Below are 26406 nucleotides of genomic sequence, written 5' to 3'. Positions count from 1 at the left end.
ATAAAAACGTTAACATGTGATCGCTTAAGTGACTGACGTACACTTTCTTAACATTGATCAATATTGACTACCTAACATGCGGAATGCCAGTAAGGTAGCCTTAATTTTTGTATATCAAGGTTGTTGAATTAATTAGAATAGTGCATTGAAAATTGGATAAATATGCGATTTATTAAAAAGGTATTTACAAAAATCATTGGTTTCGGCCTTAAATATGAAATATTTTGCTGATCTAGGAGTATCAATTCACCCATCCAAATCCCCAGCCCCTTGAATCCGGAACAACGCTTTAAAAACGGAGGTAGAACTACCGCACTATTTTGAACTAAAATGCGGAAACTTGGTTGGTGCTAACGCGTAGCGTGACGTACGCAGACATGTCGGCCCTTTATAGGTTAATCTATATTTAAAGATGCATCAAAAGAGTTGATCTGCATGTATTATACCGAAATGTTACAATATTGACGATTCTGTCTGCTGCTGTTATTATGTTTACTTCCCTGCTTATTGATTCCTCATCCATTTTTTTAATTAAAAGTTGAATCTAGCGTACTTAACCCCGGCGTCTAGAATACCACCCAAAAAAACATGGTTTAATCAAAGTTAATTAAAACGACGATTACAAAGAATGATATCTTATATTTGTCAGAACATGAATAAATTTGACCTGCATGTTATGCATTTGCAATTAAAAGTATGCGGTGTCAGAATCTGATACTATGATGATGGTGGTGATTATGATGATGATGATGATGATGATGATGATGATGATGATGATGAGGATGAGGATGATGAGGATGATATTTAGGAACTCGGAAACTTCGAAAATACTTGTTCAGGAACTTCAATTGTTCTTGGTATTGCTTTACAAAAGTATAGTTTAATGCTGTTGGTTCAAGAACAATTATACATGTAGTACTTAAAATGAAAAGTACCATAGAGAATCTGATGCATTGAGAACAGGGATTTCAGTTATACGCTATAGCCAAACTCTTACTAGAGAAGTAGACGCAGCGCATGCTAAACTCCTCTTTTCTTACAACTCGCATATTCATTTGTTGATTGAGTTCCAGGGCACGTGGCGAAGCGCAAGCGTCACTCCTCTTTCTCAACAACTCGCATGTGCATTTCTTGTTTGAGTTCCAGGGTACTAGGCGCAGTGCAGGTATACCTCCTTTTTCTCCATAACTGGCGTGTTTATTATATTGTTTGAGTACCAGGGCACTACATGCAGCGCAGGCTCCATTCATATTTCCCTACAACTCGCATGTTCATTTGTTATTTGAGTTTCAGGACACGAGTTTCAGCGCCGGCTCTACTCCTCTTTGTCTACAACTCGCATGATCATTTTTCTTTGAGTTCCAGGGAACGTGGCTTAGCGCCGGTTCTACTCCTCTTCCACTACAACTCGCATATTCATTTGTTTATGGGTTCCAGTGCACGAGGCTTAGTGCCGGTTCTACTCCTCTTCCCCTACAACTCGCATTATCATTTGTTGTTTGAGTTCCAGGATACTAGGCGCAGCATTGGCCAAACTCCTCTTTCTCTACAATTCGCATATTCATTAGTTGTTTGAGTTCCAGGGTACTTGGTACAGCGCCTGATCCACTCCTCTTTTCTCTAAACTAGCATGTTCATATTTTATATTTTGGTTCCAGGCCACTAGGTGCAGTGCCAACTCAACTTCTCTTTCCCTACAACTCAATTGTCCATTTATTGTTTGGATAATAGGTCGTTAGGTGCAGCACAGGCTCCACTCCTCTTTCTGTACAGCTGAAATGTTCATTTCCTGTTTGAATACCACATCATTGGACGCATCGCAGACTCATTTTCTCGTTCTGTACATTACGCATGTTATTGTTTATCCAAGTACAAAGCCGCTAGGTGCAGCGCAGGCTCCACCGCTCGTTTTGTACAACTCTCATTGTATTTATGCACAAAGGACTAGATAGAGCGCAGGCATAACTGATCTTTACCTATTACTCGCATGTCCATGCGTTGTTCGAGTGCGAGGACACAAGACACAGCGTAGATCTGCACCTATTTCCCTACAACTCGCTTGATTAATTATCATTTGACTACAAAGATAACTTGCGCATCGAAGACTCAATGCTTATTTTATATATATATTATAGAAAAGGGCCGGTTCAAAAAACTATAAAATGGAATTTCACATGGATTTTTTTTTTTAAATAAAGCGACCGATTTCGCTTGTAGCTCATCAGCCCTGAAATAAAACATCATGATAATATTATGTATGGATAAAAGATTTCAGAGTAACGTTTGTATTATAATGTTATACATTAGGTGATTTCATATTGGCCAAGTTTTTTGTCCGAGGTCAGCTGTATTTGCCTGAGCCTGGAGGGTAAGACATCTTGTTTAAAATCATTCTAGTAACCTACCTTAAGTCTATATACGAAGCCTATTTATCCCTTATTCATTCATGGTGTCTGCTTTTCTAGATTTGACTTTGCCGATTTTGACATGCGTCCTTTAAGTAACATTACACATGCTTATGAATAAAGCACTGTACAGCCTAAGGAAGCATGTCTTTTCGTCTTTATTTCGTAAATCGTTCAAAATGTTGACCTTTCTTTGCCCATCTTGGCGGTTTCTAAAAATAAAGTTATCATAAAATCAACCACCAGGTTAGTAACAACTGTAATATCAAACCGTGCGAAGTGGTGGAAGTATTTAATAGGCTAATTATTCCAAATAGGTATAAACGAAGCACAAAACTTTAAAAAAAGACGGGAAAACGGAAACCAAAATGGTCACCTTTTAAAATAATTTCCAGCATATTTTTCATTTAAGGCGAGTTTCGACAACCAATGAAAATGGTCCATTTCTCAAATTCTATAATTTGCGAGTTTTGTAGCTAATCAAAATGGAGGAAAGTCATATTTAGTAGCCAATTGAAACAAAGGAAACATATATTGGACGAGTTTAGATCATATTGGCCGAGTTTGGCTGATATTGGCCTAGTTTTGAAATATATTGTCGTCAATTGCCTTGTATTGGTAACGCGATTGTCCCCGTATCGCGTCAAAATAGTCCAATATTATTCGTTATTTATTTTATATCGTTCTGTCCGATTTGTGCTGCTGTATCTTGATGAATATTTGTTCACTGCCATTGTTCGGCACATTCGAATAACAGGTATAGCCATGAAAACAAAATTTCAAATATGTTTTCATTATCAGGATAAGAAAGAACTCTTTTGCACAAAGGTTCCGTTCGTTAAAAGGATTAATAAGTCATTAAGGATCAATATACAGACTATTTTGTGCATTGAACATCTTTTATTATGTAAATTCCTTTTTCAGAATCTTGAGCATGGCTGAGAGTATCGATACAAGGCGCGATAACTGGCTTAGAGTGGTCTGGGGACTCCTTTACGTGAGAGAGGGACTTCAGCCTTACGTAGACGCAAAAGGAAAACAGCAATATCAAACGTACATGAACAATGTCAATGCAAAGTGTAATAATGAAAAATGTGGTGAGTGTCAGGTGAACAGTAAATGCTTCAATGGCAAGAATAAAGTAAGAGGAAAATCGCGGTTCAGACCGGGCCATTTCTGTGCTGAAATGAACAAGCAGATAGAAAACTATCATTTTAAACACGAGCCATCCTGGATTAATACAGATTCCACGAAATGGCAGGATCCATGCTTCGGTTACTGGGAAGTGGCGAAGTGTTTTATCAGTACAGCTGGCTACTTGGACAAAACACGATCAAATGATGTGGACGCTTCAGGGCTTCTAAGCATCTGTATGAACAATTCGTTTATCAGGCAACAAATAACAAATATTCAGCATTTTGAAGAGGTTAGCTTAATTCATACTTCTGTAGTATTGTATTACAGATACAATTTACGTCTATATTTAACACCAATTAATCTATTCTATCATATCTGATATTTATGTATGAATATTATTTTCTTACAAAAAACCGCATTAGCTATATATATATATATATATATGTATATTAAAAAAATATCAGATTCAGGACATAAGGAACACAACCCTTCATAATGCCCGCTATGAGCTTGACGGACAGGTAACAGATGACTGCCTGGACATGATGATAAGCGTACTGGAGGACCCTCAGGAGCTCATACATGACTCATCTTCTATGCAGGCCGCTAACCACTTAAGAAAGGTACGAAGTAATATATGATCATATAAGATGTACTTTTCGAAACTATATGTGTATTCGATACATTTACTGTTTTCCACCTTGTTATTATTAGTAAAACTGTTCGTGGAAACAAATTTGTAATTTATAAAGAACAGTGATACACATTCCTTAAATCCGATTCAAAGTCAACCGTTTAAACAAGAATATGATCTTGTATAGTTTACAAATATAAAGAATGTAGCAAGACCTAAAAGTATTTTTTAGATTAGGAAAATAAACATTCTAGATTACCGTTTAATCAAATATTTTCAAATAACTTTCAACATTTAATGATAACAACTTTTTAGCGGATAAGTGTAGAACTTAAATGGCTATTGCTTTGATAGATGTCTGAACAAAAACATGTGGACTTAATTTCTTAAACGTATTTGCATTTCCTAATTCTTTAGATCAAAGACAGAACTGAAAAGACGCCGGTTATAATGAATGAAGCTTTACACAAATGGCTGCAGACAAACTTTGACGTTAAACAATCACTCAAAGAGATCGAGGGTTCGATGTATGAGAGGTTATGCAAGGAACTGAAAGTATATGTAGATGAAGGTAATATACAATCTGTTTCCTTTGACAATTATTATTTACTAAGATATTTAGTGTCTACTTAGATTTCGTCTACAAAAACCGCAAATTGATAGTTTAATGAAGCTATAATATACAGAACATTGAATTGTTTGTTTCTTATCAAGTCGTACGGAGGCTCATTTATTGTTTGCACGATGGTGTTTAAGGTTAGCGTAAGGGATTTTTTGGTTTGAATTTCTAGCAAAAAGATGATCCACATTGCATTGACTTAACAAAACATTTTGCCCATTCAATCCAATTATGACCTTATAAGAAATTCTTCAAATTGGTAACATTTTTTCAGCGTCAATGCACTCTCCATTATAATATATATATACATTGTATTAAATGTGAATTTCTAACGTCAGAACTAGTACTTTGTTTTATATCAATCATCAATAAAATGTAAACTGCATCTAGTTAGAATCGCATACTTTGCTCTTAACCTTTACATAGTAAACAGTATTTAAATGATGCGAAGGAGTTCATAGGATGAAGTTAAAGAAACCCAATCACAAACAGAACATGCAAGGCCGTGGCAGGAAATACGTGATAAACGAATTGTTCATACAGATGCTTAGAAGCCCTGAAGCGTCCACGTCATTTTTAGTCAGCGTCTGTGAATGTCGAAACAATTTAATGTATCTGATAAAAATAAATAGAACATACGAAAAAACGTATTAACTGATTTCTTATCCATTGCCTAACTGCATTAATTCTGAATTACAGCGGTCGAACGAAAACTCGAGCTCAAACGGGAGGTAAGACAAAAGAAGCGAAACTATTCAGATGATGACGAAAGGGAACAGCAAGTTGAAGGTTAGGCAATAAATGAAAATACTGCTTGAAGCAAATAAACGAAATTTGGTACAAAATATTGATAGCAATGTGAAAATGTACACTCGGCAAATATTATGACTATGGATAACTTTATTTTAAAGTTGTCTTCCTTCGTTATTTGTTCATAATGTGAATTTGTCCTGGTATTTCTCAAATACTACTTGAAAGAAGTGATGTCCCTTGTTCATTGTATTATAATTCAAAAACATTTCATGCAGTTACTAAAATCTATTTGAAACAATGAATTGAAGCTTGGAACATTTATATGTACTGATGTGAAGTTTTGCACTTTTTTCGTTTATATAACGTAATCGTCCAGACACTTACTGAAAAAATACTTGGTAGGACATGTATACAGAAGAAACTTAATGCAAAACTTATTCTACCCCCACGTTCAATAGTTCCTGTCTTTAATTTAGCACCAATTTAAGGGGGGCATCAGCTTCTAAAAGCGGCGCTTTGAAAATCAACATTTTTAGTTCGAGTTAACTTCGATTCCGATGTAAGACAAGTTGATTTCCTAGTCTTACAAAACATTGGTTTTATCTCAGGATTTTAAACATAAAACCGATTTAGAACTGCAAATAAGGTCATTGTTATCAAAGCTTAGACAATATTTTTGAATTAATTGTTTGCCTTTTGACAGTTCAAGAGACTCTTTTTTATCTTGTGCGGTACTAGTCTTGCTTATGTAATGCATTTGTTCGCTAAATTTAAGTATAGTCTCAATTTTGTCGAAATATTGCGGGGATATAACGGTGAAAACAAATAGGTCATGTATAAAATGAAATAAAAAACTATTGTGTTGTCTTTACAGATCTACGACAAAGGCTGGCCAAATGCTACCTGAAGCGAATTAACAGTGTGTCCATATCGCCCCTGCTCTCTGACAAGGACGAGAGATTGGAAACGTTTTACGTCCCTCCGAAGATAGTCGAGAAAGGCACAAGAAAACTCGGCGCAGATGACAAAGATAAGGGACCTTTAACATCTTACAGACAATTGTTCTGTAAAGAAGGTGAATTTTTGAAAAACTTGTTCATGGTCGGCGAAGCCGGGATGGGGAAGTCATCCTGCGCCGCAATGTGTGCATTGAAATGGGCCAATCAGTTCTCATCAAGGAACACTATTAACAAAACTGACAAAAATGTTACACCTCAAACGTCATTTGAGTCCCTTGAGAAGGAATTGCAGTTTAAGAGCGATGACATTAAACATATCTTTGTTCCTGAAACAAAACTGGAAGATCATTTTCAAGATGATACTTTCTATAAGGAAATTGATTTTTTATTTCACCTCACTTTGAGAGATAGCTGCGACGTCTGCGACCTGACATATATGATACGAGATCAGCTTATCAACAGAATTTATCAACAAGATGAGAGGGACGTTGCACTCCCCACTTTGCAACGTGTCCTGTCCAAAAACAAGTGCGTGATCATTGAAGACGGGCTGGATGAATGGACTCATCCCAACGGAACAAAATGCAGCTGTTCAGAAGAAGACAAAGTTATCCCTTATTTGTCGCCAACCATAGATGCCACTGTGTTGATTACATCACGACCCTGGAGAATGTCACAACAACGCATTAAAGACACGAAAATAGACATGCTCCTGGAGATACAGGGAACTGCAGATACGGGGTTACTGCTTCAGAAAACATTGAACAGTCTGAATGAAAAAGAAGCGAAAAACAAGATATTGCTAAGTTTCGTGAACTTTGTTGAAAAAAAGAAACTTGTACGTCCTTTATCGATACCAATAATAGCAATGCTGCTTGTCTGTTTGTGGTTTGAGGATATGGATGAGACCTTTTCTCTTTGCGACATATATGCATATGCCATTGAAATGATGCTTGGGCGAAAACCTCTTCCTGGGCCAATGGTTTCACAGAATATTTTCTTTTTCCCACGATGTTTCCAGCACACAGAAAATGTATTAAAGTACTATAGCATCGTTATGGAGATGGCACAACTTGCTTTTACCAAATTGTTTTCGAATGACCGAACATCGGCCCTGGTGTTTCAAAAAGTTGATTTTTTGTCTCAAAGAAATCTTCTGTTTGTTCTGAGGTCAGGAATCTTGCAAGAAACAAAAACAGCGTCTTTGATACGAAAACAATCGTATTTCTCATTCATCCATAAAACTGTTCAGGAATTCCTGGCTGCAATATACATGTCCTACCATCTCGAAGAATGTCTTGAAGTATTTAATACTCTTAAAACAGACGATTTTTCACAGGTTTTTATTTTCATGTGCGGTCTGAATATTAAGTTTGCAAATGCGATATCCTGCGTAGTATCGGATACATTCCCTCAACCCGACATATGCGAAGCAACATTTACGATATGTATAGAGAACCAAATCTTTACTGATATGATTGTTATGGGATATAAGGAGGCCAAAGCAAGTCAAGAATCAAATATTCAGCTAACATTGTACAACTTTGCTTATACAAAAGATACCAATGAAAACGATATCAATTATGAAGTATTTAATGACTTATTAGCTATGAACAAGTCCAATGTACGCAGTATCAGAACCGTGTCAGGAACAAGGCAGGCGACACTCCAGGAAGTGTTCAGCAGCTCCAGGGACTGTCTTACCAAAGTTCACATACATAAAGTTTCTGGGCAGTATGACCTTACTATGTGCAACTGTCTCCAAGACTTATCAATATCTGGAACTGGAATAACAAATATCATGGTAAATACGAAGAATCTTCTTGTTTTAGAGTTAGAAGATGTTTTGGAAAAAATCGAAAGCATAATTTGGGAGTTACTTCAGCGTGAATCGATACAATTGAAACGCTTGAGGATAACCTGCATTAAAAACATTCCGTCATTCCGCTCATTCTGTCAGGCTTTACAACTGCCCCATTTTGGCCAATTGCTTGTTTGGGATACTGACCTCGGTGACCAAACATTGCTCTTTCTAGTATCTTTCACTGAGGTGAACCTTTGCAGGGTGACAATGACCGCGCGGTCGTTAATGATGTTGGTGTTTCAGCTGAAAGTCAGTGCGCATAGTGCAAAATTTACACTAGCTGAGTGTACTGTGAATTCAAACACAGAGTATGATATTATTAAGCGTTTTATACAGACAAGTAAAGAGTTTAAAATCAAGAACACATGGTATAATAGCAATTTCTCTTTTAAAACACAAGTGAAATGCAATTGTCCGTCGAATTCGATGCCAAATTGGTTGTATCAAACATATAAATGATCATAAATAATAAAGTGTCCTGAAGCGTAGTATGCTTGTTTATCGATTGTTTAATGATATTTTACCATTATTTTACCAAACATGCAAACGTAGCCATATAAACAAAGTAGTAATTATCTTTCAAATTGCAAAAACATTATTCAACTTTATGTTTAAAGCTTTTAATATAGAAGAAACGTTTCGTTTTAAAATCATCGTTATGTGTTTTTTTCTCATTTATTTTTTTGCATAGCACAATTTTAACAAACAGTTCAAGAACAGATTTATACAAAAACAAAATTCTATGCATTTTCTATATGCGCAAGTATTGATATATCATATATAGTAGAAAACAGCTTCTTACGGTTTGTGCTATTATTGCTGTGATATTTTTTTTATTATTTGATTTTTAAACACTGCCATTTCTTTGTGTGGGTTTCATAGTGTACTTTACAATGTCTTTACAAATAGACGTAGTTGCTTTCAGTTTATTTTATGTGATGTTTACAGACAGCATATAACAAAATAAATGCAATGTTATATTTCTGAAGAAAAAAAAAAAAAAAAAAAAAAAACGTTAATAGTTACGAGTCTTCAAAAGTGCCAAATTTCGACTAAAGCATAAAACGTTTCGAAATCTATGTTTTAATTAGATTTGCGGTTCAATATTTAGTAACCATAGTACAAACACCATTTTCAACAAGTGTAGGTATAAATAGTTATGAAAACATACTGAAAAAAACACTTTGCGAAAAAAAAGGCCTTTTTGAGCCAAAATCTAATCTTCTTTCGTGAATTTTGCTAAACTTAACTTCTCATTACACTTAAGCAATTTGTCAAGGTTGTATGTTTTACTTTTAAAAAAGATTGCTATGGATGGGAGTGGTCTTGATGTTAAGGTGTCCAGATATATGTTGGGTTCGAGCACTATGTTGAAATCGTACTTTCTCACTGCCTCTCAAAATGTAAATAGTACTGGTTTCTACCCAAGAATCAGACTCGAGAGGTATTGATATCAACTTTCTGATGTCTTTACAGTCGATTAAATATGAATTAGAATAAACCATACAAATATCGTTCCTTAATACTCAATTAAACCAGAAAGAGTTTCAGTTTGGGCCTTACCCAACATGTTCTACACTAGTAAAGGTCCTTAGACAGTTGGATATTATATATGGACAGTGTTCTTGAGGGAGGACCCCAAACACGCTCATCAAATTTTGTATATGTGTTTCGGAGTGTCTCCAGAATGGTCACAATGAGTCGTTATTTCCTGTGGTTCGAATCTCAAATGCATTATTTTAGATCTTTTTTATACAAATGATCACATCTGAAACGTCTAAATATCACGAGTCTCCGAATAGTTCCAATCCTTATGCCATCTTTTAAATAAATTCCAGATATAACGAATTCATCTGCAAGGTCCCAATGAGTTCGCTAACTATCTGACAGTTCGAAGCTCAATATCGGGAGCTTTTTTACGGATACTCATTGAACTATTACTATTAGCTCTTGTAATACAAAGTATATACCCAGACCGAGTAGGGAACATCATAGCAACTAGGATTATAATATTTTTAAATATGCAGTATTTTTTCAAACAAAATAATATTAAAAATAACTGAAATTTAAATTAAATTTTAACTTAATTGAATTTATACAATAATACTACTAAAATTAAAACATCTTAGTAAGTGAGTAGTTTCATGGCCAATTTATAAGACGGCTTTGGATTTGTATTCTATCGTTATATTATATTATGGTATGTATCATTGTATTACGTTCCTTAAGATATTCATAAAATAATGTTGTATATTTATGAAACGAAACGTATTCAATTATTCACGATAACTAAATAAGGATAGCTGCTTTGCGCTACAGAATAGTAGTATGTTTGTACTGTTACCTTGGTACCAAAGAGAATCAACAAACCACAGAGATTTACTATACATTTAATGTAGGTCTTAATACATTGCATCGCAAACATAAACTGCTATCATAGAGGCTTTTCTGGCTGGGAAACACCAGGTAGTATCATATTACCACAGCGAATATACTACACTATCTCTCTTTTTTTAGAAAAAATATGAAATAATTTTGCAACAGTTAATATAGTATGTAAATCTCATCAGCTTAATCATTCTTCATGCATTATATCCAATGTTAATTGTTTAACTGAAACATTATTACAGACTTTAGGATATCATTAACTAAAGTCAAACACCATTCCATTCATACACCTGTTAACATTTAATCTCCATCCTAAATTGTCTAATCAGCTAAAATAACATTTCACAGAACATTATAATGTCAACCTGTCGGGTGGTTTTCTCTCCCGTGTCGGATAACGCCTAGCACTTAATTGTTTATCTTTCAGTATGCCCGTTGAGTTATTGTTTTCACTGCCCGGTGTAATTACCGACTTCTCAGCATCCGATTGTTTCAATTCAGGTGGTTTGTCCTGGGTTGACTCTGTCTCATTAAAATCGCTCGGAATTGATCTTGCAAACATGTTAGGCCAAGCAAATGGTAATTCATTGTTTGACTGTTGATAATTCTCCGGAAAGTTGGCATCATTTTTACGTAAATGATCAGCATGACAGAAACGGATCTTTTTGTCAACTTTTACTAAGTACATTACTGGTCCTTTTATTTTATGAACTATTCCTGGAAGCCATTTCCATTTTCTCCCACCAATTAGTCTTGTTTTCACCAGCACGCTCTCTCCTTCAGAAAACATGCGATACGTTTTATGACCCCTGTCATGATTGTCCTTAATGCGTTCCTGCTTTTTCTCAATGTCTTGCTCCTTATTTGGTCTAAGCAAGGTCAATCGGCTTCGTAAGTGTCGTTTTAGAAACAAAACTGCTGGCGATTCTTTGGTAATTGAATGGGGTGTATTACGATAATTCAGTAGAAATTTTGCCAATCTGTAATTCAGTGAATCATTTTTCCCCTTGTATTCCTTGTCAAAAAGTTGTTTCTTGAGAGCCTTCTTGAGAACTTGTACCGCCCGTTCGGCTGCCCCGTTCGAACTCGGATGGTAGGCAGGAGACCTAGTATGGTTAATGCCATTGTTTACCATGAAGTCTTTGAAATTCACAGATGTAAACCTTGGATCATTATCACTAACTAGTTCTTCTGGTAAGCCCCATGTACTGAATAGTCCACGCAATTTCTCAATGGTTTTTGCACTCGTGGTTAATTTCATCGGCATGACCTCGATCCATTTGGAATATGAATCTATAACCACCAAGAAATTGTGTTGCCTGAATTCAGCAAAGTCGATGTGTACTCTCTGCCATGGTCTTGTAGCCCACTTCCAGGGATGAAGCGGTGCTTTGTGTGGCGAATTTTGAACTGACATACATGTATCACATGCCCTTACCATATATTCAATGTCCCTATCTATGTTTTCCCACCAAACATTGATTCTAGCCACCGCCTTTATTCGGCACATACCCAGATGTTGATCATGCAACTCTTGTAATATTCTTTGCCTGAAAGTATCCGGTATAACAACGCGTAATCCCCATAATATAACTCCATTGTCCGTTGACAATTCGTTTCTCCGGTTGAAATACAATTTTAATTACGTTTCAGTAACATGGTTTGGCAAACCATTTATTGTATACTCGTATATTTTGCTCAACACCGGGTGCTTTCGAGTTATTTCTGCAATATCTTTGGCAGAAATGGAAATTTCCTCGACATAGGACACATTTCCCTCATCGTCGATGTAACCCGCGTCCGTACTGGGTACTGGTAAACGTGACAAAAAGTCACAATTTCCATGATCTGCAGATTTCCTGTACACAATGTCATACTCATACGCGGATAGCGTAACTGCCCAACGCCGCAAACGCGCTGCTGCCATACTTGGAATTCCTTTCTTCGGACCCAAAATAGTTGTCAAACTTTTGTGATCGGTTATCAACGTAAACTTGCGTCCGTACAAGTACTTGTGAAACTTTTTCACACCATACACTAGAGATAGTGATTCTCTGTGAATCTGACTATAGTTTTTCTCACTGTCCGTCAGTGTCCTAGAAGCAAAAGCAATAGGCCGCTCTTACCCATCTTCCATAATATGCGATAACACTGCACCAATGCCGTAAGATGACCAAATCAGGCTAACGTCACCGGCAATTTCATGTCATAGTGAACCAATAAGCCACTGTTCAATACCAGGTCCTTGCTTTCATTAAACGCCTTGTCACAAGCTGCCGACCACGCCCATTTTCTCCCTTCTTTAAGAGACCATGAAGTGGATGCAAGAGTGTTGCAAGATTTTGCAAAAATGACCGGTAGTATCCAATTAAGCCCAAATAAGATTTCAGTTGACTCACATTTTCAGGTTTCGGGCAGTTTTTGATGGCATCGATTTTGTCTTTCGTGGCCTGAACGCCGTGTTTGTTCACCAAATGTCCCATGTACACCACCTCGTCCAGCATAACAAACACTTATTTTCGTTCAGCTTTATGTTGTGGTAACTCAATATTTTTAGAACCTCTCTCAAACTAGTCAAATGCGATTGATCATTCGGCCCTGTAATCAATATGTCATCAATTCTACACACCACATTTGGAATTTCAGCCAATATTTTGTCCATTACAGACTGAAAAATCGATGGACTGCTACTTATTCCGTTAACCAATCTGCAGTAGCGATAAAGTCCCTTTGATGTGTTTACAATTAACAATTGTTCTGAATCTTTCTCCACCTCCAGCTGTGTATATGCCTGAGACAGATCCAATTTTGTGAACTTTTGCCCTCCTGCTAATGTCACAAACAAATCCTCTGTATTAGGTATTGGATACTGTTCCTCACATATTTCGCGATTTACTGTAACTTTGTAGTCTCCACAAATTCGCACGCCTTTATCTGGCTTTAGAACCACCACCAGTGGCGTAGCCCATTCGCTGTGTTTCACCTTGTAAACAATCCCTTCTTTTTCCATGCGCTCAAATTCTCGTTCTACCGTTTCCTTAATTGCATAAGGCACTGATCTCGCCTTACAGAAGATATGTTTTGCTCCGTCTTTCATTCTGAATTGCGCCTTGAAACCTTTAATTGGTAGATTCCGTGAACTTCCATTATTCTAGAGGTGTTCAAAGACCTTTTTCACACACTCCAATGAAATTTCTTTTGTGCTTTCCTGAACATGGAAAATGTCTCTCCAGCTGAGTGGGATTTTCTCCAGCCAATTTCTACCGAAAAGCGCTGGTCGCTATCCTTTGGTCACAAACAGCGAAAGTTTATATTTCTGGCTTTCATATTCCACAGGAACTTCGCATTTCCCAAGCAATTCGATCCTAGAATATGACTTCAATTTTACATTTGTAATCCTCAGTGGATACTTGCGAAGAACTTGTTGGTATATATCATCAGGAACTATTGACACAGAACTTCCTGTATCGAGCTTCATATCGACTTTGGAATGGCCTAGAATCAGTGTCACTATGATTTTCCTTGCAGATGGACCCGAAGACGACGACTGATATACACTATTTAAGTCGTTCTCATCTGATGAAGTTTCCTCCCCGAGGTAACGCGTTTGCCGTTCTTTGATCGACGGACACCTTTTTGCTATATGTCCCTTGCGTTTACACTTATAGCACTTCGAATCCTTGAATCGGCATTTTTCAGGATCATGTCCATATCCACAACGGAAGCAACGCTTCGACGAACCCTTTTTCCACTGTTGAGCCTGTTTGCTGCCTTTATGTTGTTTTGCTGATTTCCCTCTGTGCAAAACGTTCACTTCAGATGCAACGACACCCGACGCTCCTTGTGGCTGGAAGTAAGCCGTGTCCCTCTCAGCCATCTTCATTGCAGTTGCAATTTGGCAAGCCTTGTCAAATGCCAAATTGTCCTCTGACAACATTTTTCTTTGAATCTGCCCTGAGTGTAATCCACAGACAAGCCGATCACGCAATGCAACATTTAAGAAGTCCTTAAACTCACAATGGGTTGCCAGTTTGTTTAGCGCCACTACATAGTCCAAAACTTTTTACCCGTCCCTTTGATTACGTTTATTGAACTTAAAACGTTCCGAAATAATCAACGGCTTGGGCATGTAGTGATCCGTGAGCGTCTTGACTAACTGTTCAAACGACTTGTCTTTTGGTAACGCCGGTTGAACCAAGTTCCGTAAGACACCATATGGTTCCGCACCAATAACTGACAGTAACATTGACACCTTTTTGTCATTATGTGTCCCATTTGCACAGAAAAATTGTTCCAATCGTTCAACATAATTTGTAACACTTTCTTTGTCTGGTCTTTATTCTCCCAATTTTCCAAAACTAGCCATGATAGTAGTTTAACGGTTATTCATCTCAAAATTAAAATCCAATTTATTAATTTTGAAAGTTTTTATCCTCGTCGCCAGATGTAATATCTTGGTACCAAAGAGAATCAACAAACCACAGAGTTTTACTATACATTTAATATAGGTCTTAATACATTGCATCGCAAACATAAACTGCTATCATAGAGTCTTCTCTGGCTGGGAAACACCAGGTAGTATCATATTACCACAGCGAATATACTACATATGTTTTGTCTGTTGTCTTATGTATAATATTTACATGTAGTTGTTAGGTTTTTTTTTTCATATGCGAGCGTATATCTTCTATCAAGTTGAACATTTCCTATCTATATGTATTTATTTATTTTTGGTTAAACTTTATCACGATTCACAGTATATAAATGGATCTTAATTAAAAGGCATGTTGGTAAATGTGGGATAGGATATTGTTTTGTGTTTTATTTATTTACAAAAAAGGTTTTGACAAATGGTAGCTTGACAACCTTCAGTTTAGTTGCCAGCGGATATGTAATCCGTTCTCGCTGTGTGATAACTTGTCAATGCCTGCACCCATGGCCCTCAAACTTAATATTTAGATTTTTGGTGACCAGCTGATGACTACTATGGATTTTGAGGTCATAGAGTCAAAGGTCATGGTCATAACACACTCAATCCTCAAACTTTGAATGGTCATAATCTTAAAACTGCCTCAACGGCATACAATGTCAGCGACAAATCAGCTGTCATTTCGGTCCATGCATATTTCATTCAATTGTCCATATAATCCTGACAAAATGGCGCTCAGGGGGGGCATAATGTTTGACAAACATCTCTTGTTTTTTACATTTTGGTACTTTTTTTTTAAATTATGATAAAGCGTAACACAGTCCATTAGATAATTGTCCTGAGATTCGTTACAGAAGAAAACTTTTTTGGTGCGAATCTGGTGTACAGTCCCTTTAAGGGTTCATTGTCCTTTGCGCTCATTATAAATAGATAAATGAAGGGTCTTCGCATTGATACAAAAAGCTTAGTTCCTTTATTCACAGCAACATATCATTGATTAACGCAAGATTAGCAGCATCAGTAGAAGTTATATGATAGTTAGAAGAAGGAATAGTAGTAGCTGTTGTTGTAGAAGTGGCAACAACAACAACAACAATTCAGCAGGAGCGGCAGTAGTTTAGGGGTATCATCATCATCATTATCATCATCATTATCATCATCATCATCATCATCATCATCATCATCATCATCGATGGTGTTGTTGGTGGTGGTGGTGGTGGTTGTTGTGGTGGTGCTGACGGTGGTGTTGTGGCGGTGGTGTTGACATTGGCAATAGCAGAAGCAGTAGTGGCAATATCAACAACAATAGCTGCAGCATTACCACCTGTATTACTAAGACTTAAGAGCACACATATTAAATGACCAACATAGTCGGTTCTGTTCGGTGGGGTTAAATACCTATTTACAGTAACGTTCTGAGTCATGTTATTATTTGGGGTGGGGATGGGTCAATATTTTACAGAAAAGGAGTCACTCAAGGACAGCGACCATTGTTGTGAGTTTATGTCGGTCAAAACATGTTCTTTCACAGGTCACGGTATGAAGACGATGCCAGATGAACACAAAACTAAGCAATTTTTTAGATTGAAACATTGCAAAAACAAATCCCAATCAGGTATACGAAAATGCATTTTAACCGCCTCATGTGTTCATGATAATATGAACAAAATTGAAGTAAATTTAACATTCGGAGATTCAGTTTCGCCAATGTGATATATTTTTTCAAGTTTCGTTTGTATTTCCCATTTTCCATGGTGTATACGTATACTTACGAACTCAATATTTTTTACAGTGAAATAAAAACAACAAAGCTTTAAAAATGAACAATAAGGGTGTGTGTTTTTGTTAAAAAATGTGAACCCAATAAATCTGACATTTTATAATCAATATCCATACGCTTAGTAAAACCCCCTTAAATATAATTCGACCTACGAGACGGCCAGATTCATATATAATGTAATATAGGTTACATTTTCATTCCAAATAAAACGGTTGGTTAAGCATACCATTTTCATTAACATCTGTCATACACATGTATGTCTAAAACGATAATGTTACTCATTAAAAACATCATATTTTTGTTTAAGAATAAGTAAATAATAAGTTTTACTAAATTAAGTAATTTTAATTAATTGTAGTTAACACTTGATACTTCTTCACGTCTTTCTGGGCAAAATTAAATACATTCTTCCAAATCTTGACCCAAACTACAGCAACTCCCTAGATATGAAAACATGATTAAACACATGGTCAGATTCTCGGTCAATTAGGGGTTAATGTGTAGCTGAAATTGGCTCTTGTGTAAAAATGAAAAGTGGAAAAATTGGCTGGTATTTCTTGGCATGATTGATGTTTCAATGAGTATTACTGTACGATTATTGCTTCATAAAGTCTATATTAAAAGTGTGATACAAGTTTCAAAGTTAATTGGCGGATCGTTTTACAAACATGTCATGTCTGTGTTTTCTTAATCTCTGCATTGCCCTTGTTGTTTCTTTAATCCTCCATTGAATATATCACACATCCATTTCACCAGGCAATAAATCGTTTAGGATGGGTAGTAACCAACTAACTTATCACAGTGATGTATACGGTTAGGTAATCTAGCCAGGCATTGTAACGATAAAGATCAATAATTTTTGTCTGTGAGACTTAGTAACTGTAAAAGTTCAGTCGATGTCCTTTGGGTGTCCGAAAATTAGGTACCTAAAATAAATTATTTTTGAAAATAATAATGGATGTCCGAATTTATAGAATGTCCGAACTCTTAAGGTGAATTACGTTTGTGCTTGTGTGGCAGGTATGTTTCAATTCTTGAACTATGTTTTCTTGTCAGATACAAATGTGTCAGATACTGACTTTCGGATTGATATGTCAGACTTAAGTGTGCAATTTTGGCAATAAAACCTGCATGTTACTTGTTCTTCAAACCTGAACCCCCAGGTCCTCTTGACAGCATTGATGTTTCCTTGGCTAATGGCTTATATGGTAAATTTGCCGTCCCACTCTTCATGTAATTATGTTTCAGGGAGGTTAGTATTCTACAGAGGGTGATTGAAAGCAAACGGGTGCATAAAGAAAAGTAAAACCGTTCCTGGAAAGTCTCAAATAATAGCAGAGTGGTGTACCATAACTTAGTTGAAATCCAACCATCATTGTCAAAAGTATTTAACCAGACAAATAAAGAATGTTTCCTTTGAAGCATGTAACATGTTTAAAAACTACTGATAAACCTGAAAATTGATGACTTTTATTTTTATTACTTTCTGAGTCAACAGTTACTGAAATCAATATATCAAAAAAAAAAAATAAAAAAAAAAATAAATAAAAAAAAAATATTCCGACCTACCTACCCTATTTTTTTAGCAGTGTTACCTGAAACACACCTATTTTTTATTTGGCCTTATGGTATTAATTTCCAATAACAAGATACAAAATTAAACATATCGGCACATTTTTAATACAATAAGCATATAAAAAGCGCATAATCTCATTCGGCAAACTCACTACATTTTACAATACTTCTATGCAATTTAATAAAAAAGAAATTCTAAAGTAATATGGTCTATATATTTAAAAAATATTGGCTTAAGGTCACAATTCCTCTCAATGGTAGAACATCTATGAATTAAAAAAATATTACATTTAATATTCAGCCTGCTTATAATATTTCCTTCGCAACATAAAAAAATAGCTAGTGTGAATGTTTCTATTTGTCATAGTTTCAGAGTTTATTGGCAAATCGCACTACACTATTAGGAATAAAGAAGGAATACAACTACTAGATTTAACTTTGTTTATGTTGTTATTTTTATGTTTTATACTTACAGTAAACTTATTTTGTAAATTCAAATGGTATTAAATTAATTCCTCATAATTATAGGAGTCAACGGTTAAGATATGACCATTCGATTTCTAAACGGTTAAGAATTGACTAACACAATGGTTACGAAATGACCAACAATGAGCGGTTACGAAATGATCATAATTCATTTGACAGGGCTTTTACCAGCTGTTTGTCTGTGCAGAGCGGGAAGTTTACCTGGGATTGGCTGGACCGAAAGTCAAAGTCCCCGCTATTAGCAGGACCTTGGGGGCCCATGCTTCAATTGACTGTTGCATTTTTTGGATTTTTTCTTAACTTTACGACACGCCCCCCTACAGTATTTTATAGTCAAGTTTAGTAATATTTTTTTACAGAAATTGGATAACTTAACAAGTAAAGTAAACTGTACTGAGCTTTTAAACAAACCTACATACTTATAAATCAAAATTGATATTTTAGGGTCTACACTGAATAAACCCAAAATGTTAGTTTTGATTTGCTAAATTCGAACAGTATTTAGTCAATCCACACAAAATTTACAGGATCATCAGATAACAAATTTTCTAAAAATTCTCCGTTTGCCAAATAGGGAAGACAGGTTTAAGTGGGATTAAAAGGTTGCTATCTGTGACCAAAAAAATACTGTTCAAAATTGTGAGTATTCATTTATCTTTCGTTCAGTAAAGAGCATGCAATGGCATAGTGGTTGGATTAGATAATCTGATAGCGGTGCTGGACATCAGGAGTTCAAATATTGTTGTGAGTTCAATGTACCAAAAGAATACCTTTGGAATACACTACCGGGTATTATCTATAAAAATGGCAGAGCAAATTGCCCATATTGTAGTAATGTCTTAGATCCAGCTTGGATAACTTGGACACAGTAAGCGGTTCACACCCAGGGAAATTCTCAGATAAAACAGCGCCTATAAACTTGAACATTACATTTTTCATTGAGACAATTAAAGAAAAAACATTATTGCTGATCTTCTGAAAACAAATCCTCTAACATTCAAATATTTAATTTGTTGGATGAACTAAGGTTTATATTGATAAGAGATCGCTTCAGTTGAATTTAAACTAATCACCAACAAAAATATATGCATTTAAATCACACAATGTAAACAACTGCGCCACAGATCTTATCTGTATGTTTTGGGTTTTTAAAATTTTAGCAGTTTAATATAGATTAGCATACTGGTAGGTCTGGTTGGTCTGTTGCTTTAGTTGCTAAGTAAACATAATGTCAGTGATTTCATCACTATTTCTATTAAAATATCAGTTTTCCTCTTCAGGGCTTCTCACATTTGCACCATTTTTTTACCATTTGAATCATAAAAAGATAACAAACACATGAACTTAACACTTTGTGAATATTTAAGGAATGTAAGCGGTCAGATTTCAGATTGCTCATTATTGCTGGAACACTAAATACTTTATTTGATTGTGTACACTGCACTTTCTTGTTAAGCATTCATCCAAATCATTTGGGTAAATTTTGGCAGAAAAACTGCTTTTGGATTTATACTGGTCATCAAAACCGGCACTGACAAAACATAAGACGTGTTTAATTAATGTGCGGGAAAGAGGTTTAAAGGTGTCGGCCCACAACGAAAGGCTTGCGGGTTGCAGTACCCCTTTATGTAGTTCTTGAAAAAAATGATTCTCTGAGGTAGCATTTGATTATGTGTACATTGTATTATTGTATGTATTTTCAAGTTAACACATGATTTATATACGGTTTGTATAATTTTAGTTTTATTTAAGTTTTAAAATTTTGATATTTTTTTTTAAGATTTGCCTGCCCCTGTCTGAACACTTAAATTCTTGGTCTTTGGTCTATTGTCTGCAACTTCAAAACACACTTTTTGGAACAGGACACATTTTTCTGATATTTTATCCAGTTTGACTGCAATATAAGTTGTATTTATCAATAATTTAAGTAAAAAATGACATTTATATTTCCATAATTACCTGGTAGTTATTTGTTAATTTGTTTTAATTCATGGATAGGTTTATTGCGAATGTCATGGAAAGCTGGAACTTTTCAGTACACAACATGCAAACTGAGAATGAACTGTGTGTGCCGGCTTTGTGAACAAAAACGCAAGGCGGCTATGGTAAGTTGAGTCAAGATATCCTTGGGACCCCCCCCCCCCCCCCCCCCCCCCCCCCCCTGGACACGCAATACAATTCGTGTTTCGCTGATCTGTTGGCTGGGATCAGATCATCCATTTAGGGATTTAGATATGTTACCCCAGCCACCAGGCTGAATGTTTAACCGTCACCAGACACTCTGCCATGAATGTGAGAGAGTTTAAAGCTATTTCTTATTTTCCTGTGTAACTATTTTGATGTTTGATTAAATTTACGCCGTCGTGTTACTGAGTAACAATTTGAAATTGGGCCAAAATCATCAAGCTAGAGCTTTGCATAATCTTTTTCAAACTTCTGGGAGATTTCTGCCCTTGAAAGTATTTGCTCGCAGCCCGCCACAAAGTTACACTTCGTTCAGTATTTAAAGCTTTCGGATACACTTTTTTGTTAATTTGAGATCTTAATGACGCTACATTGTACTTCTAAGTAAATAGATGCTCAAAGTAACAAGATGCTCTGGGTGTTCACTGGGTGACAAAGGCTACCCAGTATTGGTTGTTTCTTTTTTCTGAAAAGATGTTTCTAGTGAATTGCCAAGTTGAAGTGGTTTTGACGCCACAGAACCAGCACAGCTCCATGACAGATATATATGTTTTCGTCATTGATGTCAGTACTGCTGTATTGGTGGCCTCACAATTTCTGTGTGGAAATGTCATCTGATACACTCATAACGGCGTATTTCTAGCATAGCTTTCATAAGTGCATGGCCATTCTCTGTCATTTTCAGATACACTTTGTTGTGTGTGGATAAGAAATGCAGAGTGGTACCACCAATTACCTAAGCCACCATTCCCCTAACAGACAAAAGGCTCATGGGGACAGTTCCTGCAGTTTACAGCAAATTGTAGCCCTACAAACTTCAGGTAAGTGATAAATCTGGGCTTCAAGATATCTCTGTACTCACTTTAAGTTTATACTTCATTTGAACAAAACTTACAATTTCAGCATCAAAATCCAGGTTTAGATCCCAGACCGAACCTTGTCTCCTTTATTAAACTTCATTTCAGATAATCTATAAGCCACATACATGTTCACTACTTATGGCGGATAAGAACTTTCGCAAATTGATTATAAATGCGTTTTCCCAGATATACACCCTCCTCTTGCAGATACTGCCAAGCTTGGGTGCACTGGGCCGGTTATCCAGCCGTGTGGAATCAACATCTCCAGCTGAACTTGGGCCGGGAATTATATAAGAATCCTTAGCAGCATGGTGAGCTTTTGTGTATTTATTTCCAGGCTCGTATACCCGTCCAGACTTCTGCGTTTAAGCTTTCCTTTCGTCATTTTTTTAAATAAGGTATCTCAATTCTTTCAATGAAATCACAACTTTGAAGGCTAGATTTAAATTAAGGAACCATTATGTGTAGAAAGCCTTTTGGGTGATTTAAAATCAAATTAGTAAACAGGATTCTCATGGTTCATGGTTTATAATTGGCCTTGTGGACCTTTCATTCTTTACTTTGGTAAGAGCCGCTTAGGTATGTAAGAAGGGGGAGGGGGGGGGGGTTCAGATGTGATAGTAAACAGTGTTTAATAAGGTATATTTTTTTTAATTTTATCACCATTTTGAAGGTAATGATTGTGTTATCAGGGATAAGTAACAAGTTTAACATAAACACTGTAACATGTTCTTTATTTCAAATAAAGCTATAAATTATCTCTGGAGAATTTAGTCTGATCTCCATTTTTCAGAAAATGTAGCTGTTTAAGTGCCTATTCCATCAATGAGTATCACTGTCTTTAAATTGCTGTTGTGGTACAGTTTAAATGGCAAAAGTTTTATGGCCCTGCTTGTTTGCAACTCCTCATTCATTTTTGTACAGCGAGAAAAGTAAGGGAATTCTAGAGATTTACTAGAATTATGGATTGTTTTTACTAGAATTATGAATTGTTTTTCTTGAGTTACACAGTACATTTAGGAGGAATTAGTGTGTACACAACTCCTCATTTTATTCCTGTTTATTATTTATATATGTAACATAGATGTGTACAAGACCTACGGTACTGTAGAAACATGACATAAAAGAGCTCACTTTGATTAATTTCCTCAAAAAAAGATATCTTTACTGTTAAAGTAAGAACTTTTACTGCATAGTAAGTAATGTCTTCTACTCATCTTTATGACATCATTACATGGAATGATGTCAACTTCCCAAGACACATTTCCACATGGCGCAGCTCATTTATATATATTGCTGATGGATTGTTTAGAATGGGACAGTTTTAATTGGACATAATGTTTTAATCGCCATTTTACAGAGTGCCAGCCAGTCATTGCTGTTCTTTGCATTGCTGAGGAGGACAGTCCTGCCAATATAACAGTTTGTTCAATAACAGGTAAAAAACTGGTCTCACTTTACATTTTCAACCACTGTTCGATCGTAACAATTATCAAAGAACCGGCTAGTCTCAATCATGAAGCCGCTCTAATTAGAGTCAATGAACGATATAGATCTGGATACAAGCGTCTAGATGATCGAGACTAAATTGGCAACATGAGAACATTTATTTCCTTTCCTGATTCTTGAAAATTACGTGAACAAATGACAATTCTACTACCATTTAAAGCTTGATTAATTTTCGGACAAATGTTTTTGTTTTAATTTGCCTTCCGCTTAAAGTAAACGTATATATACTGGGCAAGAAGTGCTGAATTTCATCGTGAATCACAGTGATTATCCAAAGTTTGAATTTGGTTCGGACATGTTTGACGGGAATTCAAAGACATTTTTTGTCAGCCGTCTTATATCACAGGTTTCCATGCATTTTGCATACATTGGTTCATTCCAAGATAAAGATTATAACCTTTTTCAAAACGTTCAATCTGTGAGAGTGCAGCTTTAATAGACCTGTAAAGACTTGTCGATGTGAAACTTAACTCTCAATCAAACTATGGTAAAAGATCAAATGCGGGGCTCCGTGTGCGGCATAGACTGCTAATTTTTATTTAATATGATGAAGAGCTAGTTAAGTTATCTTTTTTAAAAGTCTTCATTTGAAGCAAAAAAATGTTTCAATACCCTGTATGAATTTTCTTCACCGGATATTGATTCATAAAAATCATTGCTCCAGGGTGCGGAGCTACTTTTTGTTATATGTCTATATGGAAAAAATCTTCTCCTCAGAAGTCAACTTTGTTCCCCAATGTGCAAGGCACAATCGGTGAAAATAATTTCAGTAAAAGTCACTGATTATTATTATTGTGATTATTATTAATAAACTTTTACTATTTCAGGAGACAAACAGAAACACAGAGGTGCTATACATTCCGATGGAAAATACAACAAAAGCATCTCCCATCATTTTGGCGTGGCTCAGATCAAGAGGAGAATTTTAAGAAAGGTAATAACTGAGCAACTAAGAACATGCACGTTGCACTGATCAGAGTGTAAGACCCATCTCGCTTCATAAGAATTGATAATCATCAATGTATTAAATCAAGAAATTGAAACGTAAGTGTCTTGTCTTTTGCAGTGTTTTTGAAATAGAATATAATTTTAAAAAAAACTATCATCTTTTAATATGATTGTAAATGTGTGATGTTTTCTTCCGATCATTCTCTCTCAAAAACCAGATACAAAAACATATTTGTAGATTTTTATACGCCCGAAGGGTCGTATTATGTTATGGCCTCCATCGTCTGTCCGTCTGTCTGTCTGTCCGTCCGTCTGTCCGTCCGTTAGCAATTCCGTGTCCGGGCCATAACTTGGTAACTAATAAAGCAATTTTCAAATAACTTTATACAAATCATCACTACATTAAAAGGATGTGTCGCGCGCAATTTCCAGGTCCATACCTCAAAGACTAGAATCACCATGGGGGGGGGCGTTAGCAATTCTGTGTCCGGGCCACATCTTTGTTACTCGTCCGTTAGCAATTCCGTGTCCGGGCCATAACTTGGTAACTAATAAAGCGATTTTCAAATAACTTTATACAAATCATCACTACATTAAAAGGACCTCGAGCCGAATCTTCTTCGGGCGTATAATGCTCAGTTTCGCGGTGCTCTTGTTTTGTTTTACTTGTAAATATAGTTTTAAGTTTGTATTTTAGGCAAAGCCTTTTATTCTGCTCAATACAAACTTAAATATTGTAAGAGTTATGGCCCTTTGTAATTTTTAAACAAATACATTTTATTTCATGTTTTTGTAAGCCCATTATTTAGGGACTTTTAATATTTTCACCAGCAGCATTATAAAGTCAGACCAAAAGTGTCCAGTTAGTGTCCAAACAATAACTAAGTTAGAATCCTTTCTCAAATCAGGTGAGCGATATAGGGCCATCTCTGTGTTTGTCTGACAAAAAAACAATAATCAATCTTTGAGTTAAATTGACAAAATATTGTTGTAGAATGGTTTGTGAAGACATACTATTGGATTACTTTTGTGTCAATAGGATTAAGGTTTCTGCACATAAAAAATATTTAGAATAGCATTTGGGTCAGTCGGTTCACGTTCAATATTACTGATAGTATAAGTGGAAGCAGTGACTTAAAATTAATTACCAAACAGTTTCTGCTCAATTGCTTTGAGTTAACATACGAGTTATGAAACTTGGAATACTAGTTCTTGGTGGCATAAATGAAAGACCTTGTTTTGTCACATTGACTTGTAATCAAGCACTAACTTCCTCTAAAACAATTTCAGGTGATGGTTGGGCACACACAAGAAGACAGAGATCACATGTGTCCAGGCATATGAGTAGACAGGAGTTTCACACTCTGCCAAACTTACTTCATCAGAGGATCAGAAAGCTTCTCAAGATCCCGCACTGCACACTTAGATATAGTCTTTGACTACAACAAGGGGATGAAAGTACAGAGAGGTCCAATTGAAATCAATTCGGTGCTGCGTCATTTCTTCATTCTGGAAGTCGATGGACATGATTTATCATGGCATCAGGTGTGCAGTTTGTCGACTATCAGCAGTCTTTTCACCAGTTGTGCAACTTGAGCTGGTAGCTTTATTGCTTGAAGCCACAGCATAAGAGGGGGAAGGTGCAGGCTCATCAAAAAGTCTCAAAAGTTGAAACTAGGAAAAGAAGTTTGTCAAGAGTGTGAATATTTGCTTTGAAAACCATCGTTACGATGATTTGGTGTCCTTTGAAACTTGATACATACTATGTGTATGTTGAATGAATTGAGATGCTTAAATAAAGAACCGCTATTCAAATATCAGGAAACTGCATTGTTCATACTAAAGGGTAAATGATGTCGCCATTTCCTGTATGTAT

At 36.0% G+C, this 26406-nt stretch overlaps 2 protein-coding genes and 1 long non-coding RNA gene across 9 annotated transcripts in view; 2 read left to right on the top strand and 1 right to left on the bottom strand.

Moving 5' to 3' along the window:
- The window catches only part of LOC128221043 (uncharacterized), a 48811-nt gene extending 39952 nt beyond the window's left edge, over nt 1–8859 (top strand). For 4 of the 6 annotated variants that reach the window (XM_052929453.1, XM_052929449.1, XM_052929450.1 and 1 more), the window contains exons 2-6: nt 3330–3831; nt 4007–4165; nt 4594–4747; nt 5495–5584; nt 6423–8859. In XM_052929453.1, coding sequence (XP_052785413.1) covers nt 3340–3831; nt 4007–4165; nt 4594–4747; nt 5495–5584; nt 6423–8830 — 3303 coding nt within the window. In that variant the 5' untranslated portion in view covers nt 3330–3339 and the 3' untranslated portion in view covers nt 8831–8859. Of the gene's footprint in view, nt 1–3329; nt 3832–4006; nt 4166–4593; nt 4748–5494; nt 5585–6422 lie in introns of those variants that run through there. The other 2 variants (XM_052929454.1, XM_052929455.1) reach the window with 2 other exon arrangements.
- LOC128221045 (uncharacterized) overlaps nt 1–26406 on the bottom strand; it is a 405331-nt gene that overhangs the window by 124837 nt on the left and 254088 nt on the right. The gene's annotated exons all lie outside the window — the stretch shown is intronic.
- On the top strand, nt 21908–26373 carry LOC128221050 (uncharacterized). Its single transcript, XR_008258876.1, has 5 exons — nt 21908–22034; nt 22281–22384; nt 23434–23511; nt 24410–24516; nt 25821–26373. It is a non-coding gene; the product is annotated as an uncharacterized LOC128221050 (long non-coding RNA).

Source organism: Mya arenaria, chromosome 16 (assembly GCF_026914265.1).
Source record: "Mya arenaria isolate MELC-2E11 chromosome 16, ASM2691426v1".
Lineage (NCBI taxonomy): Eukaryota > Metazoa > Mollusca > Bivalvia > Myida > Myidae > Mya > Mya arenaria.
Note: the sequence above shows the minus strand (reverse complement) of the source record. Positions and strands in the feature narration are given on the sequence as shown.